Source organism: Solanum dulcamara, chromosome 2 (genome assembly GCF_947179165.1).
Source record: "Solanum dulcamara chromosome 2, daSolDulc1.2, whole genome shotgun sequence".
In the NCBI taxonomy this organism is placed as follows: Eukaryota; Viridiplantae; Streptophyta; class Magnoliopsida; order Solanales; family Solanaceae; genus Solanum; species Solanum dulcamara.
The window spans coordinates 15,783,908-15,802,717 of NC_077238.1; the positions used below are offsets into that span (position 1 = coordinate 15,783,908).

The 18,810-nt window shown below is 36.4% G+C and overlaps 2 protein-coding genes across 3 annotated transcripts; one reads left to right on the forward strand and one right to left on the reverse strand.

Annotated features, from left to right (window-relative positions):
• Nucleotides 1-9,527: 9,527 nt before the first annotated feature.
• On the forward strand, nt 9,528-11,302 carry LOC129870397 (peroxidase 57-like). Its single transcript, XM_055945174.1, has 2 exons — nt 9,528-10,271; nt 10,430-11,302. The coding sequence occupies exons 1-2, from the start codon at nt 9,528-9,530 to the stop codon at nt 11,174-11,176; spliced, it is 1,491 nt and encodes a 496-aa protein (XP_055801149.1). The 3' UTR covers nt 11,177-11,302.
• Nucleotides 11,303-11,409: 107 nt separating this feature from the next.
• On the reverse strand, nt 11,410-16,321 carry LOC129875661 (protein POOR HOMOLOGOUS SYNAPSIS 1). Of its 2 annotated transcripts, none has more exons than XM_055950944.1 (8): nt 15,929-16,321; nt 13,541-13,657; nt 12,755-12,820; nt 12,539-12,642; nt 12,235-12,431; nt 12,097-12,149; nt 11,931-11,958; nt 11,410-11,642 (listed from the first exon to the last, which is right to left on the reverse strand). In XM_055950944.1, the coding sequence occupies exons 1-8, from the start codon at nt 16,229-16,231 to the stop codon at nt 11,584-11,586; spliced, it is 927 nt and encodes a 308-aa protein (XP_055806919.1). In that variant the 5' UTR covers nt 16,232-16,321; the 3' UTR covers nt 11,410-11,583. The 2 variants fall into 2 exon arrangements, with proteins under 2 accessions (XP_055806919.1, XP_055806918.1); XM_055950943.1 differs by having other exon boundaries at nt 12,097-12,158; nt 15,929-16,319.
• Nucleotides 16,322-18,810: the final 2,489 nt, after the last annotated feature.

The window sequence follows — 18,810 nt, forward strand, 5'->3', positions numbered from 1 at the left end:
TTAATTTCTCAATTCTCTCTTAAAGTGATATTAATCTTTTATTATTTTTTGCAATTAACAACATCAAGTGGAAGTTTTCAACTTTCAAGTGTTCAACATTTCATCAATTTTATGATTCTTTGTTTGATTTCGGCAATTTGATATAACCGTTCCTTTTCTTGCTTTTATTTAGTAAATTAATTCTAGTATATTTAAATATTTAATTTTTATATTTATAATTTTTATTAATTTAATTTGCATAATGGATAGATAAAAAAAATATAGGTTTTAGTGTTAAAAAATTGTGTCCCGGCGGAGGTAGTGGTAGTAAGAAAAAAAATACTTCCAGAAGAGGTAGTATAAGTAGAAATTATTCTCGTATGCCTTAAGCACCACTTAGTGAATTTGGAGATATAGGTATAGGTGCACATAATATGAATGAAAATGAATATCAAGAAACTTACGATATAGAAGAACCAAATGAATTTGAAGTAGAAATAGAACAAGATGATAATGATGATGTGGATGTTACACCAACTAGTTCTGATGTAGATTTAGGTAATGCTCAATCTAGAACTGTTAATCTTCCTCCACGATCTGTAAAAGAAAGAAAAAAACTAGTTTAGAATGACATTATTTTGAACGCATATCAGGAACAACCATTGAATTTTAATCGATTCGACTGAGTTGCAGCGGCTAGAACAGATCTGTTGACTTGCAGCTAGAATAGAGATATTCGAACTTATTTTTGGTTCCAAATCTGCTCTTAAGGGAGTAGATTTGAGGCCGCCGTCCCTGCTCCTTAAAATACCATTATTCACTCATTTTTCTTACTACTTGAGAGTATCTTCTGCCTTGCATTTTTTTTTGATTCGTAGCCGGTCAAAGAAGTAGATTTGAGTGACCGAGTTCGACTCCCCAGTTCGCTGCCCTGAAATAGATCTTAAGTTTTTCCGGCGAAGCTCCAGTTTTTCCGGCAAAGCCTTTTTTTTCCAGGTGTACAGATCTGTATTTCCGGTGATGAACAACCGCTGCAACTCAACTCAGTACGCTGACGTGAACAGTACTCCGACGTGAGCAGTATTTTCCGGCGGCAACCATGTTCATTTCTACCGGAGTTGGTACCTCCGGTTTTTATATCTTTATATATCTATCCTTTGTTCATATACGTGTAGTTACATTTTGCCGACTTTAAACCCCGAATAATTTATTAGTTCATACGCATTTTCGTGGCTTTGGATAGTGATGGTAGACTAGGGTCATGTTCTTGCTCATGGACGGGGACAAGAGTAAGAAGGGGTAAGTGGGTTAAAGGAGCGTCTAGATTGAGAATAGGTTCTTGGAACATTGGGACGTTAACGGGTAAATCCATAGAACTGATTAAGATTCTAAAGAAGAGGAAGATTAATATAGCCTGTGTCCAGGAGACAAAATGGGTCGGCTCTAAAGCTAAGGAGGTAGACGGGTATAAGCTTTGGTTTTCTGATAAATCGAAGTATAGAAATGGGGTAGGCATTTTAATAGACAGTGATTTAAGGGATCAGGTGATGGAGGTTAGGAGAGTCAATGATAGGATGATGTCGATTAAAATGGTCGTTGAAGGGATCACGTTGAACGATATTAGTGCTTATGCACCGCAAGCGGGCTTACGCGAGGAGGATAAGAGGCGCTTTTGGGAGGAGTTGGACGAGTTAGTTGGAGGCATATCACCTACTGAGAAGCTTGTCGTGGGAGGGGAACATCGGGTCTATTTTGGGAGGGTATGATGATGTGCATGGGGGCTTTGGCTTCGGGGACAGAAATGGAGGAGGAATCTCACTTTTGGATTTCGCAAGAGCTTTCGGGTTGGTGATAGCCAACTCGAGTTTCCCAAAGAAGGAGGACCACTTGGTAACCTTCCGTAGTTCAGTGGCTAAAACTCAGATAGATTTTTTACTCCTTAGGAAGGATGATAAAGGTTTGTGCAAAGACTGTAAGGTCATCCCGATTGACAACCTTACAACCCGACATAAGCTCTTAGTGATGGATTTAGGGATCAAGATGACGAGAACAAGGAAGGTCGGGGAAGAATGCCCTAGGATCAAATGGGGGAGTTTGACAACGGTTAGTGCCCTAGATATGGGAGAGAAATTGAAGGATATAGGGGCCTGGGATAGTAGTGGGGATGCGAACGGTATGTGGGATAGGACAACTAGTTGTATTAGGGCTGTAGCAAGGGAAGTGCTAGGAGTCTCGACAGGTAGTCATAGTCGGCATTAAGGGGACTGGTGGTAGAATAGGGAAGTGCAAGGAAAAGTGGAAGCAAAGAAGGTGGCATATGCTATGTTGATGGAAAGCAAGGATGAGGTGGAGAAGTGGAAGAATGGAGAACTGTATAAGATAGCGAGGAAGGAGGCAAAGTCGGTGGTTGCAACGGCAAAAATGGCAGCTTTTGAACACCTTTATGCTGAACTGGAAGAGAAAAGTGGGGACAGAAAATTATTCAGGCTAGCCAGGGCCCGGGAGAGAAGGGCACGCGATGTGGATCAAGTGAAGTGCATTAAAGACGAGCACGGAAAAGTATTGGTAGAGGAGACCCTTATCAAACAAAGATGACAGTCATACTTCCATAAACTTTTGAATGACAAAGGGGACAGAGAAATTGTGCTGGGAGATTTGGAACATACAGGAAGGAGTCACGATTTTGGGGGTTGTAGGAGTATTACGGTCGATGAGGTTAAAGATACTGTTCATAGTATGCGCTAGGGAAGAGCGACCGAACCTGACAAGATCCCTGGAGAATTTTGGAAGAGTGCGGGCTCGGTAGGTTTGGAATGGATGACTAGGCTATTTAATGTCATATTTACGATGACAACGATGCCCGTAGAATGGAGATCGAGCATCATGATCCCTTTATACAAAAACAAGAGGGATAGTCAGAGCTGCGACAACTATAGAGGTATCAAGCTTCTAAGTCATACTATGAAAGTGTGGGAAAGAGTGGTGGAGATGAGGGTGAGGAGAGGCGTGTCTATTTCAGAGAACCAGTTCAAATTTATGTCGGGATGCTCAACTACAGAAGCCATCCACCTTATGAGGAGACTAATGGAGCAATATAGGGAGAGGAAGAGAGACTTGCATATGGTATTCATCGACTTAGAAAAGGCTTATGATAAAGTCCCACGAGAGATACTATGGAGATGTTTGGAGGCTAAAGGTGTACCTGTAGCGTACATAAGGTTGATCAAGGACATGTACGAGGGTGCCAAAACCAGGGTAAGGACAGTAGGAGGGGACTCAGAACACTTCCCAGTTGTGATGGGGTTGCATCAAGGATCATCTCTTAGTCAGTTCCTATTTGCCTTGGTGATGGATGGATTGACGCGACAAATTCAAGGTGAGGTGCCATGGTGTATGCTTTTTGCGGATGACATAGTCCTCATCGATGAGACTCGTAGCAGAGTTAACGCTAAGCTGGAAGATTGGAGATGCACCTTGGAGTCTAAAGGGTTTAAGCTGAGTAGGACCAAGACAGAGTACCTAGAGTGCAAGTTCAGTGAAACACCTCAAGAGGTTGGCGCGGAAGTTAGGCTCGGGGACCAAGCCATCCAAAAAAAAAGTAGTTTTAAGTACCTTGGTTCTAGCATGCAAGGCAGCGAGGAGATCGATGAGGATGTCACACATCGTATTGGGGCAGGATGGATGAAATGGAGGCTCACCTCCAATGTGTTATGTGACAAGAAGGTGCCACCACAACTTAAGGGCAAGTTCTACAAAGTGGTGGTTAGACCAGCTATGTTATATGTGGCGGAGTGTTGGCCACTTAAGGTCTCTCACGTGCAAAAGATAAAAGTTGCCGAGATGAGAATGTTGAGATAGATGTGTGGGCATACCAGGAGCGACAGGATTAGAAATGAGGCTATTCGAGACTAGGTAGGAGTGGCCTCGGTGGAAGATAAGATATGAGAAACGCGACTGAGATGGTTTGGACATGTGAAGAGGAGAGTCCCAGATGCTCCAGTGCGGAGATGTGAGAGGTTGGCCATGGATGGTTTTAGAAGAGGTAGGGGTAGGCCGAAGAAATATTGGGGAAAGGTGATCAGACAGGACATGGCGCATTTACGACTTACCGAGGACATGAACTTAGATAGGAGGGTGTGGAGGACACACATTAGGGTAGAAGGCTAGTATATAGTGGCTTTATTCCCCCTTATTCGTAGGCGTATTAACGCACTATGATTTCTTGTACTCTGATTTATGTTATTTATGGTATTTATGTTATTATCTAATAATATCTACTGTTTTTTGTGCTTTGATTATACTATTGTTTGGACCATTTTTGTTATCTACTTATCTACTCTAATATTCTTGTCTGACCTTTTTCTATGCTTCTATTGAGCCGAGGGTCTTTCGGAAATAGTCGTCCTACATTGGTAGGAGTCAGGTCTGTATACACTTTACCCTCTCTAGACTCCACGATGTGGGATTTCACTGGGTTGTTGTTGTTGTTGTTATATCAGAAATAACTAAAGTTCAATATAAAGAGTATCAAAACATTTTCGAGCATAAGACCGGGGATAATAGAAGTGGAACGGGTCAATTTACTAGGCATCTAGACAATGAGCATCTTGGTTGGAAAGAACGAATAGGGGATGCTACTGGGCCAGTTCAAGGTAGAATAAACCCACAAATCAGAAAATTAACGGGGGCGTATAATAAAATGAGTGATCGTGAAGAAATAGCGAAAGTGATAGTTGTGGGTTGTCTACCTTTTTCATTTGCTTCTTCTGATGCTTTTATTCATTATATACAATCAGTTTATAATCCATATTTAACGGTATTCCTAGAAGTACTTGTAGGTCAGATATTTTTAGACTTCATGAACAATATGCATATTATTTACGTTGGTTATTAACAAATCTTTCATGTAGAGTTTCATTTATTTCTAATCTTGGTCATGCTATAAATAAAAATTATTATTTAACTATTACTTTTCATTGGATAGATAGTGATTTTATTATGCAAAAACGTATTTTAGCATTTCAATATGATGAAAAGTGAAGGCATAATAAATAATTTATTTCTGATTCTATATCAATGCTTGCAAAATATTATGGTCTTTAACACAAAGTTTTATGTATTTATTTTGATAATGCATCTAACAACACCGCTGCTATTAATTCTTTAAAAACTGAGTTTTCCCCCCATTTAAATGATTTTTTCGTGTTAGATGTGTTTGTCATATATATAATTTAATTGTAAAAGATGGATTTTATTTTTTTGAGTCAACAATTGAAAAAATTAGGCATGCAGTTGATTTTATTCAAGGAAATAATAGAAAAGCTAGACTTAAAGAATTTAAAAGAAAATGCGAGGAAAATACTCTTAGACCTAGATTAATGCCCGAAGAAATTGAGACTAGGTGAAATTCGACTTATAATTTTTTAAAGACTTGTAATATTTATAAAACTACTATAACTATAACTTTTAATCAATATACATATAAATTTTTCGAAGTCATGTTGGAAGAATCTGATTGGACTAAAATTAATGAGGTTGTTGTATTTTTAGAAAAAAATTATTTGGCTACTCTTGAATTTTTCGGTGCTTATTATCCTACTATTTTTAATATTTTAGCTTCTTTAGCCAAAATTTTTGTATTGCTTATGGAATATAAAAAGAAAGTTGATTACAAAGATGTTGAAATGATAGAAAAATTTTAAAAATATTTTTTTCTATTCCTCCTATTTATTTAATTGGTGCTATATTAAATTCGTATATAAAATTTAATACTATGTCTAAATGTGTTCGCCTTATATATATTTCTATGAAAATTGGAAAAGATGAAGATCCTAGTATGTTTAAGGCGATGAGTGATACAAATGATTATATTCAAACATTATATAATCATTATATCGATTTACTTGATAATGCTACCCCTAGTCATACTGTTCCCCTATCTCATCCTTCTGACGAGCCATCATTTTCTAAAAGACAGGCACGTGGTATGTATGCCAATGGTTTTTCTAATTTATCTATTTGGAATAGAATACAACCTACATCACAACAGAGCATAAATCAGGACAAACTTAATTATTATTTGAGACATGCTCTAGAGACCTATGATAAAAATAGTGTCACTATACTGAAATGGTGAAAGAACAATCAAAAACAATATTCAGTATTATCAACCATGGCTAGGAATGCGCTAAATGTTCCAATGTCAACTGTTGCATCAGAGAGCACATTTAGTCAAGGAAAACAGCAAATCGGAGACAATCGATACTCTTTGGGAGTAATGCCATGAATATTCTAGTTTGCCTAGAGATTGGATTAGATCAGAGCGTAAGAATAAAGAAAGAACAGAAGATACAAAAGAAGACGAAGAACTTGAAAAAATAATGTCAATGGGAGATCGTTCGGCACAAGCTAGTCCAAATTACGAATTTGTTGATTTTGAAAATTATGAGCCAATTTCTATTAATGTTATTACAGATGAATTGGAGAAAATGATTCAAAATATGTAGAAGTTACAATTTATTATATACAACTAATTGTAAGTTTGTAATTTGTCTGTTTTGAATTTTATCAATATATTAATAAAGTCAAATTATTTTCTCTACAAATTTTGTATGATTCAATTAAATAATTATTTTTACTTTACATAATCATCTAAGGAAATTAAATTTGTAGTCACTATAAGATTTCAATACTTGAAAAAATATTATTATAATAAATAATAGATGATGATTATATTAGATATACATTGTAAGTATATATAATATATAATGTAAGAAATAAATAATATATTGTGAGTATATTAGATATACATTGTAAGTATATATAATATATAATGTAAGCAAATTATTATAATAGATAGTATATTGTGAGTATATTATATATACATTGTAAGTATATATAATATAATGTAAGTAAATTATTATAATAGATAGTATATTGTGAGTATATTAGATATACATTGTAAGTATATATAATAATAAATAATGTAAGTATATTATTATAATAGATAGTATATTGTGATTATATTAGAAATATATTGTAAGTATATATAATGTAAGTATATCACTATAATAAATAGTATAATGTTAGTATACTTGATATACATAGTATATATATATATAGTATAATGTAAATATATACATACTTTAGATAGTATATTGTGAGTACATTATTATAATAGATAATATATTGTGAGTATATTAGATATACATTGTGAGTATATATAATATATAATGTAAGTATATCATTATAATAGATAGTATTGTAAGTATATATAATGAAAGTATATAACTATAATAGATAGTATATTGTGAGTATATTAGATTTAAATTGTAAGTATATATATTATAATATAAGTATATACATACTAATAGATAGTATATTGTGAGTATATTATTATAATAGATAGTATATTATGAGTATATTAGATATACATTGTAAGTATATGTAATATATAACATAAGTATATTATTAAAATAGATAGTATATTGTGATTATATTAGATATACATTCTAAGTATATATAATGTAAGTATATAACTATAATAGATAGTATAATGTTAGTATACTTGATATACATAGTACGTATATATAGTATAATGTAAGTATATACATACGAATAGATAGTATATTGTGAGTATATTTGGTATACTTTATGAGTATATATATAATATATAATTAATTATATCACTATAATATATAGTATAATGTTAGTATATTAGATATAGATTGTAAGTATATATATAATATATAATTAAGTATATCACTATAATAGATAGTATATTGTGAGTATATAAATTATTATAATTACTTCTAAATTAACTAGATAACGATACACTATATTGATGATTGACTAAAATTTTCGAATACATAAACGCAGGAAAAAAACCAAGCCCAATGGACCCAACCCAACCCGGCCCATTAATCCCTGACCCTATACCCTTAATGGGTCACGGGCCAGGTTTTTAATTTTTTTCCACTGTTCAGACTGGCCCGGCATGGCCTAGTAAGGGTCTGGTCTGCCCCGGCCCGACCCATCATCCCGGTGACCCAAAAAAGGTGGGCCGGTCTGACCCAGTCCAGCCCACTTAACATCCTTACATATAATAAGGTAAAAATCATATGTAAAATTGAAAACTCTCAAAGGAAATGACAATAAATTCCATTTAACTTTTCCATGGGGAATAGCCAACGACCAACATCAAGTAACTGTGTATCTTGACCCAAATAAGGATTTAGCTTTTCTATATCACCAACTTTAGATGAAAGAAGATCTAAAATAACTGATAAAGTATCAAATCGTTGTACTGTATATGTAACAACAGGCTTAGAATCAACCTTTTCTTCATATCCACACAAGAGATGGAAGGTCACTTCATCTAGCTCCAACTTGATAGCTTTTCTCTTCTCCTCCAACTTTCCAAGCTTCCCTAATATAAACTTGTCGCGATACACTAGCAAATGTATCACTAGGTTGCATCGTGTAAAATGTATCCGATGATACCATTAACATTTTTGCAAGTACAAGGTACGGTGATTAGGTAGTCTTATTTTCCCTCCCGAGTGACTAACTGGCTCTTATTGTGATTTGTTGACGGAGTAAAATGTTGTGATTTGTTCTTATTTTTTCATGTTTGGTTGGGTTAAATGTTTGAAAAATATTTTCCAAATAAACATGTTTCGCTCAAATTTAAGGAAAATTACTTCCCTAAAAAAAATTAAGGAATACATTTTTCAAAACTCTTCTACAAGAAATTCACTTGTTTAATTTCCAAGAAAACATTTTCCTCCATACCAAACACACCCTTGGTCTTCGTTGAGACCATTGTGCTGGTAAAGTAGAGAGCTACACCTCTCGATTTGCTTCAAGCAAGGAAAAGGGTAAATTTGAGACAACTGAGTTACACAAAGTATCTCAACGATGTAAAGAATTGAGGAAATAGTAAAACTAGCTAGTACTACTAGTAATGCATACCTACAAGACATAGCTATTGCTTTGATGTGTTCTTTGTGAGATTATGAAGAATAAGAAGTTATATATTAGAAAATGAACGTGATTGAAACGAGACCTTGTTTTTATACAAATTTTGGCTGCATTATGCAGGCTAATATAACCTATAAACATCAAAATTAACGCAACCACATACAAAAAGTGAATAAATTAAATTCGTCATAAAAATAATATTTGTGGTAATAACTCGGAATAATAATATAGCATTGAAATACGATAATCAATAAAAGAGGAATCATGGTATCAAGATTTTTATGTGGAAATTGCAAATTGCACTGCCGTAACTAGTTCTGTAAGTGGGCAACTTGTTAGTGTCCAAAACAAGTTTTACATTTCTTTCTTCTTATTTCTTTTTATTGGGGATGGACCCCACAACTTGTTCTCCTAGCAACTAGGAAAAAGAGAATAGAAACATAAATTAAAGTTGTTAGATAGGTTGGAAAGGACCCCCTTGTTTTGAGGGGTGATGAGATTATTAGTCCAACCAAAATGAAATAATCAACTGCCTAAAGATTTTTAAGGTTTACAGGCTATTAACAATGATAGCCTCAGGTTATTCTCAGTCAAAACTTAATAAACTTGTAAACGGGAAATATTGGTCATCAATGAACATCATTAATGCTAGTGAAAAGATGGCAGCAATTTTTGCTGGTTTTTTTCTTATTTGCATTATCCTCCCTTCGCTAGCCTCAGCATTTGTAGATCATCTACCTGAAGTTGTCCAAGCAGACGAGTCTGATAAAAATGATGTACCGATCCATGTTAATAATGTCGCTCATTTCAGTGAAAAGGAAGTAAAGGAGGCATTGAAGAAAAGGGCAAAGGCAGTGCATGATTTGTGGGAGCAATTTCGTGATCATGACGAAAATGCTGCACCTGTAGAAGATGATCCAACACCTAACCCTGTGCCTGTTGACCCAACACCTAATCCTGTGCCTGTTAACCCAACACCTAACCTTGTGCCAGTTAACAATGTGCCTGCAGGATATCCAGGAGCAACTCAAGCGCCTGTGACAATGGGATATGGGGGTGCACCTATAACACCTAATCCATCAGACCAACAAGCAACTGTGCCTGAACAGCCAGGTGCTGTTCAGAACCACCCAACACCGGAAGAAATTAAAGAGCATCGCAAACATGCTGGATTGCAGGTGGGATTTTACGATGAAACTTGCCCGAATGCTGAGAAGATTATTAAGGATGGCATGATCAGAGCTTTTGGGAATGATTCCAGCATGGCTGCTCCAATTCCCCGTCTTCTGTTGCATGATTGCTTTGTTAATGTAAGTTTTCAGTCTTTTACCTCACTATACAGATTCTACAATTGATCTTTTCTGTAACAAACATACACCGTAAACCTCTGAAATAGGTTCAGCTATGCTTTCTTGACAACCAAAAGAAACCTTAAAATCTAATGAAAACTCATTTATGTAATGTACAGGGATGTGATGCGTCCCTATTCTTAGACCAGACACCAAGTGGTGCAAGGATAGAGAAGCTAGCCACCCCCAATGGTCCAACAGTTAGGGGATTTGAACTCATTGACGAGATAAAGGCTGAGCTTGAGGCAGAATGCCCTGGCATAGTCTCGTGCGCTGATCTTTTGGCATACTTGTCAAGGGATGCCTTTGTTGTATCAGGTGTCCCTCACTACGACGTGCCTGGTGGACGTCGTGATGGAATGGAATCCCTTGAAGCAAATGTTCTTGGCAACCTCCCACTTCCTGATAATACAGTGGACAAGATGATTGACCTGTTTAAAAAGAAAGGCCTGAATGAAGAGGATTTGGTTGTCCTAATTGGTGCCCACTCCATTGGAGTAGCCCATTGTTTCAGCTTCCGTTACAGATTGGATGATCCACAGAAGGCTACTATGGTAGATCCAAGGCTCGCTGGAGTTATGAGATTCACATGTACCAGCCCAATGAGTACTGTGGCTTTTGATACCACCACCCAGTACAAGATGGATTCCATTTACTACAAGCAGCTGGCGGGGAAGAGAGGATTACTTGAATCAGATGAACTTTTGAATGAAGATCCCAGAACAAAGGACTTTATCCAGAAGTTTGGTGACGATGAAATGGGATGGTTCAATAAGTTGGGTAAGGCCATGAACAAGTTGGCTTCAATACAAGTGCTCACGGGAGACCAGGGACAGATCAGGAAACAATGCCGGTCTGTCAACTAAAAACTGGATATAAAACTCTAACATGCATCAAAATTGAATTAGTTCTTCACTTAACCCCCCCCCCCCCTAAATTTACCAACTCATAGGACTAATATAACAAACATACAGATGGTGCATCAGAGGTGTTGGTTACTCATCTGCAACAAATTAAACAATATGTACAGAGCAATTTTTTGTCTGAAAAGAAATCACAATTTTGTACTTTTCCATTCTACTCGAGATAGCTAATCTAATTGCTTCAAACCAGCAATTCACGGGAAAAATTGTCCAGTACAAGTTACAACTGTTTGCTTGTCTTGATGTACTTTATGAGTAAATTGCAAAAAAAATTTTGAAAGGAACTCCCGTGTTTGAAGAATTAAGAGGAAACCAAGCAATGATTTATATATGTCAGTCTCTTGGTGCAGCTACAGTACTGTATTATCTCCCAATTCATGGATGACTTTCTCAATTTTGACCAGCATATCTGTCAATATCAGGAATTCTGCCAATTAGTACTCTAAACCAGTCAAATCAGATCTGCATATGGCTGCTTTATTCAACTGCAAGTGATTGTATTTACAACTCGTGTAGATACTACTTAGTTACAATTTTGACCATGGTTTGATGATCACTTCAAGAACAGTGCCTTTAAGGTTTTCCCATCCAGTAAAAGGAAAAAGTAGTTAAATAAAAAGAAGAATGAAATATCAAATGATGGGCAAGCTCCACAGACTAAAACTTGGAAAAGGGGCGTTAGTATTTGAAGACATACCTTGGAATGAAGAATCTTCAAGATATTTCTGCAAGACAATTAATCAGGTGGATCATACATTTGGAACCCAGCTAAACTCTATAAGTTTAAGCCAACCAGCCATTTAAGATTTTCAGAAAGCAGAACGTTAGTTGATCTTTATAAACGACCTAAACAGAAATAATACCGCAATTTGGTCTATGAGGTCAACCTCCTTCGTTATACTTGACTGTGCAGCAACTGCGTCCACTTAACAATTATTAATGGTGTTAGTTTTGAATCAGAAAGTAGAGAACGTCGTGACAAGTTGACTGATGTGAACCACCTTGATCAATTTCAGGGCAGCAGTTCGTCAAGAAGGACGTGAAACTGGGGGGAAAAGCTGAAAGAATCTCCTCAGCTTCACGACTTAATTTCATTTCCTCTGTATGTGAATCTTGAGAATATTCAGGTGCCAAGGTCAGTGGAATGTAATGGGGAGTAGAGACACCTGAAGCTTCACATATCCATCCTTTGTTGTCCCTGAGAAATTCACACCTTCAGTAAGTCCTACATTAATAACTTAATATGGTAAATTCTACATATCTTGAGATGGGAGTGTGTGTTAAAGAAACTGTGGTATATGCCACCTGTGTAAAGCTCCATCCAAAGGAATAAACTCAGATTGAGAAGATATTGCTGAATCAAATTCAACACATGGAAAAGCTTGAGGATTTGCATTGGCCAACTTTCCCTAAGAATTTCACATACGAAAAGCATGGGAAGGAAGAAAGTTGTATATATTTAGGAAACAAAACCCACTGTCTGAGAGAAACTTGTAGAGCACATCATAGAGATTTAAGTACCTTTAAAATATTCATGAAATTCTCTATCTCGTAGATTGTCAAAAATCGCAGGATGAATTTCTGAATCTGCAAGAACAAAAGGACAATTGAAGTCCAACATTAATGGTTTTATGCATTGAACTTCATATAGCTCCCTTATAGGGATTAGGAGATAAGAAGCCTCTGACAATCATCTTATCCACTTTGAATTGTCCAATATGACAAAGCCTCAATAGAATAATATCCTAAATTTGCAAGTTAAAACATACATTACAACTAGGAAGCTTGAGTGAACGACTCAATGCCTGTAACATTTACGTGAACTGAACTTCCCAGGCTATGCGCTTTCTGAAGAACTGTCTATTATCTTAAGTGCCAGATGGTACAGATCTTGGATAAAATGCATTACTCAAGTTACAGAGCCCGGATCTGAAATGGTTCGAATTCTTTAAGCAAAGGATATCACCACTCTCACGTCAAGTTATGCACCAAAAGAGACTTGTTGAGGACAATTATCTTACTAGAATAACTAATAGATATGGTAAACTAGCTAATTCAAGTTTTTTCCATGCAATATTCCGCAACTATTTGCCTTTCTCCTTTTCTTATTTTAACTTCAGCTATTGTTCACTTCATCTCCATGAGGTTTTACTTCTCTCAAGCTACTTCCATTTTAATCCTATTCTTAATCTCGTTATTTCTCTAGTGTAGTTTTCCTAGAAAGTAGACGTTTTAGCTGAAGAACAGGGCTTTAAAGAAAGCTTGAGGTATAATTAACTATGACTTCAAAAAAAAAAAAAAACTCACCTGGCCAACAGAACCCCTATAGCTCACGAGGACGGCTCTACTTCCTCTTGCTGGAAAACCTGATACACATGATACCTGAGGCCATGAGAACATCAACCGTGAAATGTAATGCTCTTCCTGTGAGAAGTAAACAATGAAAACAGAAAAAAAAGTCAAGCATGGGATTTCTCTTTTAGCTTCTCATGCAGAAACCTGCTAACTGTCACATCATGTAAGAGTTTATGAACCACAGCAAGCGACATCCATTGCTTATAGAACTGTAAGATGGCTATGAAAAAGCAGAACTGATAATACAACAACAACAACAACAACAACCCAGTGAAATCCCACAACATGGGGTCTGGGGAGGGTAGAATGTACGCAGACCTTACTCCTACCAAGGTAGGACGGCTGTTTCCTGGAGACTCTCGGCTCAGTAAAACCATAAATGCATAAAAATGTTAGATAAGAATAGAAAATTAAAAGCTTTATGAGAAAAACAACAAACAAATAACGAATAGATAACAAATAAATACAAATAAATAAATACAAATAACAAATAACGATTAAATAAATAATGAAAGCGTCACAGGTAAAAAAAAAAAAATAAAAAAAAATTGAGTAATCAAAGCATAGAAAGCAATAAATAATAACAGAAATAACAGAAATCAGAAGTCAGAAGTCAAAGCGCAAGAGATCGTAATGCACTACTACGCCTATGAATAGAGAAGAATAACGAGACTATGAACTAGCCTTCTACCCTAATGTGGGTCCTCCACACCCTCCTATCTAAGGTCATGTCCTCCGTTAGCTGTAACTGCGCCATGTCCTGTCTAATCACCTCTCCCCAATATTTCTTCGGCCTACCCCTACCTCTTCTGTAACCATCCATGGCCAGCCTCTCACACCTCCGCACTGGGGCATCTGTGTCTCTCCTCTTCACATGTCCATACCATCTCAGTCGCATTTCCCGCATCTTGTCTTCCACCGAGGCCACTCCTACCTTGTCCCGAATAGCCTCATTTCTAATCCTGTCGCTCCTGGTGTGCCCACACATCCATCTCAACATTCTCATCTCAGCAACTTTTATCTTTTGAATGTGAGAAGTCTTAACTGGCCAACACTCCGCCCCATACAACATAGTCGGTCTAACCACCACTTTGTAGAACTGATAATGTAACATGAAAAAACTCTTCGGGCCGTGTAAGACAAGTTTATCTCACAAACAAGGCGTAACAACTGTGCCACCTCTTATGCTACCAAACAGAGAACTAGTACACCAAGAATACACTACGCCACTAGTATTCAAGAAAAACCAGCATTGGCCCTCCTGCAATAGTTTCAACAATGCACTTAAACCTATTCATATTGCTTCTGCATTTCTCTGTGCCCATGATATTTTTACGAGCCAGCAATATATTTTTCCCTCCTGGGAAAAGAATGGATTATTGATTTGCCCAACATAACACGAGAAATTGCTTTGATTCAAGCATTGCGGTGATTACGTGGCCAATTTTAAACAAAACCAGAACACAACTTTTGCAGTCAACAGAATCAATACCAGTTCTCCAACACAGTAAAAGTGAGATCACAGAGTCAACAAGTTCATGCAAAAATTAATTTTGACTCTACAATTCAAAGGCACATTAAGTTAGAAAAAAAAAACAATTACATCATAAATTTCACGATGGGAAATAACATCAGAACTTGAAAATTATGCATGTTAATTATCGAATTCAACTAGATCCTTCAGAAATTCAGCAAACAGATGTATCAATCCTAAAGAAGAAGAAAAAACAGCGGGAAAATGGAAAGAAGCAGTTGACGCTCACAATGACTCTGTGAGCGAGAGTGAACACAAGGAAGATACCGCGAGAAGAAATAAATCAAATCTTAAGATCTAATTACCAACAAAATTCAAACTAAAATTAACTACTAATACTATATATTGGAAAGTTTTCACCAAATTAAAAGAAATTGCATCATACATTCACAATCAGTGACAACTAACATTCAAATTCAGAAGGAATGCATTTTCATTTTCGATTTCAACTTCATCCTTGAACAACTCAGCAAACAAATTTTATCAATCCAAAAAGGAAAAACGAAAACAAAACTAAAGCAGTTCTATTGCCCACAAGGACTCTATGAGCGCAGAGTGAGGACAAGGATGAAATAGTGAGAATGAGATCAAATCATAAAATCAGAGTATCAATCAATCCAAACTAAATTTAAACTATAAATTCAAAGCCACATCAAGTTAAAACAAAATTTACATACAAAATTCACAAACAATAGAAAATAACATTGGAATCGTACATTTTCTATTTCAACTTCATCCTTTAGAAACTCAGCCGACAAATATATCAATCAATTAGGAGTAATAGTAAGAGAATTGAAAGTGCTCACAAGGATTCTGTCACGGAGAGAGACGACGAGGATGAAACCGCTATTAGGATCAAAGCTGTTGGTGCGGAGTTTGAGAGAAACGAGGGAGGCAGAGGAGATCCATCTGCCGCTTTTACCGTACTTCCGGCCGATGGAAGAAAGAGAGATGAGAGACGAATGAAAGGAGTAAGGAGAAGCTGGACAGAGTATGAACCGAGCGTACTGAACTTCCCAATGGTTGGTTACAGTGGCGATTGACATTGAAGAAGGCAGCGCCGACTGCTCTGCCGCCGCAATCGGTGGCCGTGAATGTGATCCCGCCATTTTTCAAAATTATAGTTTGGAGTTCTTAGTTGCTTGCGGCATAAACCAGCTTAGATCATGCTGAAAGCAACATTATATACAGCAAGCAAAGTACCTACTCTGTTAGGGGTCGTTTGGTGCGTGACAAGTCGGGATAAAATTTGAAATTAACTTTATTTTATATTTGGTTGAAGTATTAGCTAATTTCAAAATTAGTCTATGTTGGTGTATATATATTTTATTATTAAAATAAAATATTAAGTGCATATTTTAGTGGATATAAATTGACAAGAATGTGATCAATTATTCTTGGTGGAACTTACGTAACCAATAAGTCATGTTCTACTTCATTATGCCTTGTAACATATGTAACTTCCAAGGCATAATTCTTCCATTCATTTATATACATCATCATCCACTTTATTTCTATTCAAGACAAGGAATGATTCCTCACCTATAAATAGTGGTGTTTCTTCCTTTGTAAAGAATATGTCTAATAGGATGAGATCAAATATGTTAAGTGTTGAAAAATATTGCAGTGTGTAGTAGTGAAAGAAAGAGTTGAGACAAGAAAATATTCTAAGTCTTCAACTATATTCATCATACAAAAGAGAGTAATTATATGTTGAAGGAAGTGTTCTTTTTGTGGAGCTTTGGACTCTTCAACTAATTCAGAGTTGATTGAGTTGTACAATGTTGTTGGGCTGTTGTATCATATAGGGGATAAGTCAAGAGTATTTGTATGACCCTCTAGGTCATTTCTTTCATCTTCCGACCTTCTCAGCTTTTAGATCTTTCCTATAGCGACCCCAAGTCATTTATGACTTGTTGCCACTGACTATTCGGTCGCCTGGTCATTCGTTTGAGTTTTAGGCCCATTTTCTTGTTTTGGAGCTTTTATAACTTGAAAAGTTGACTTCGGTCAAAACTCGAGGAAAACGATCTCAGAATAGAATTTTGACGGTTCCATCAGCTCTGAAATGGTCATTTTAAGCTAGTGGCATGATCGGCACGAGCATCGAGCCTTTTAGTGCGAGTTTGAGCCATTATGCATTTTAGCCTTTAAGCTTTAGCCCAAGGTTGGCTTTTGTCAACATTCTTGGAAAATGTGCTCGAATTAAAATTTTATCTGCACGATTAGCTCTGAAATTTTGAGTTTGGTCTAAAATAAACCTTCGTGCGGTTCTTGAGGCTTTCGGTCTCATTTCGAGCCACCTTATAGAATTGGCAAAAATTATGCTTGGGTGTGGGACACACATTTTGTTGAGACGACCTCAGATAGAAATTTTGATTATGCCGTTGAGTCTGGAATGTTATTTCCAATCAAATTTATGAGTCTGGAATGTTATTTCCAATCAAATTTCATAAATGGTTTGCGTTCATGGGATTCTGGATGAGTTCGGAGCATCAAAATTAAATTTTGGCCTGTGCTGTGAATAGTAACCCGAACAACCTATTTGTCAAACTTTGGGATTTGAGTTCTTGCTCTTTTTTTTTCCAAATTCAGCGATTCAAAGGTATATTCTATAAGTTTTACCGAGAAGAACATCGTGGTGTCATTGGAATTCGCGATTAAAGCTTCGGTTGAGGTAAAATTCCGCTTTTAGCTGCTGCAATGGGTGTATGTTTTGGGTGAGTTTTTGAAGAAATTTAAGACTTGATTCTTCGGTGTTCTAGGTACGAATTTAGCTATTAGAAAGGCTTTCCCGTATGGTTTTTTGAGAAAAATGCATTGGTAAGTTTAGAAATTTATTTGGAAGCTTCGTTGGAGGTAAGATTGATGTTATAGCTGCTGCCTCGGCCAAACCCGATTTTGGTCTTCTTCTCCAACTTCAAAACCTCATAACTTAAGTTCTAGAGCTCCATTTTGGGTGATTCAAAGCTCAAAGTGTTCGGGAAGTTCGTGGCTTTGGATTTGTGTACTTTAGGACTACTAGTACTCTCTGTTTGAGGTAATTTCGAGACTTTACCTGCTGTCTCTTGCCATTTCAGAATGAAATTGTGGTGAATTTTGAGAAATTGTTTCTTAATCATTTTAGGTCCATTTTTTGTGATTCGAAACTCAAAATTGTGGATTTTTCCTGTAAGGATGGTATGATTAGTTTTTTCTGAAGAGGCTTCCTTTCCGGTAAATCGTTGTTCAAAGCTGTTGTCCCCTTTTTATGTTTAGCTAAAAAATTCAATTTTTTTTATTGCATGATTGTTTCTTGACGTCTCCCGACCCCTTCTTGTGTTGTAAATTTTACATGAACTTGGGGTGCTGCGCAAGATCAACCGTTGGGGTCAATTTTGGAATTTCTGGACACGAGTCCCACGTTTTCCATTTTGGACCCCAAAATTGACCCATCTTCGAAAAATGCGATTTTAGTATCAAAACATTTGATTTGATGAGGTGATCAATATTTTGATAGCATGGAGGCAATTGAAGTTATTTTTGGAGCGAAAAGTTATCAAAAAGTGGACTTGGAGCGCGCGTGTTTGGCTTCGAGGTAGGCTACATTCTTCATATCTTTGATTGAGCTTCATGAGGTATTGCTTAGTATAAATTACTTGTGGTTGAGATTGTATGTGGTGAGTTAGGATCGATTACTAATTTCTTT

Excerpts from the sequence above, each read along its gene's own strand:
- LOC129875661 (XM_055950943.1), bottom strand. The coding sequence starts at position 16,231 with ATGGCGGGATCACATTCACGGCCACCGATTGCGGCGGCAGAGCAGTCG. Across the intron at positions 12,821-13,540 it reads ATAGGGGTTCTGTTGGCCAG|ATTCAGAAATTCATCCTGCG; the intron begins GTGAGTTTTTTT and ends TTGTTCTTGCAG. Across the intron at positions 12,643-12,754 it reads ATTTCATGAATATTTTAAAG|GGAAAGTTGGCCAATGCAAA; the intron begins GTACTTAAATCT and ends TGAAATTCTTAG.
- LOC129870397 (XM_055945174.1), top strand. The coding sequence starts at position 9,528 with ATGATAGCCTCAGGTTATTCTCAGTCAAAACTTAATAAACTTGTAAAC. Across the intron at positions 10,272-10,429 it reads TGCATGATTGCTTTGTTAAT|GGATGTGATGCGTCCCTATT; the intron begins GTAAGTTTTCAG and ends TGTAATGTACAG.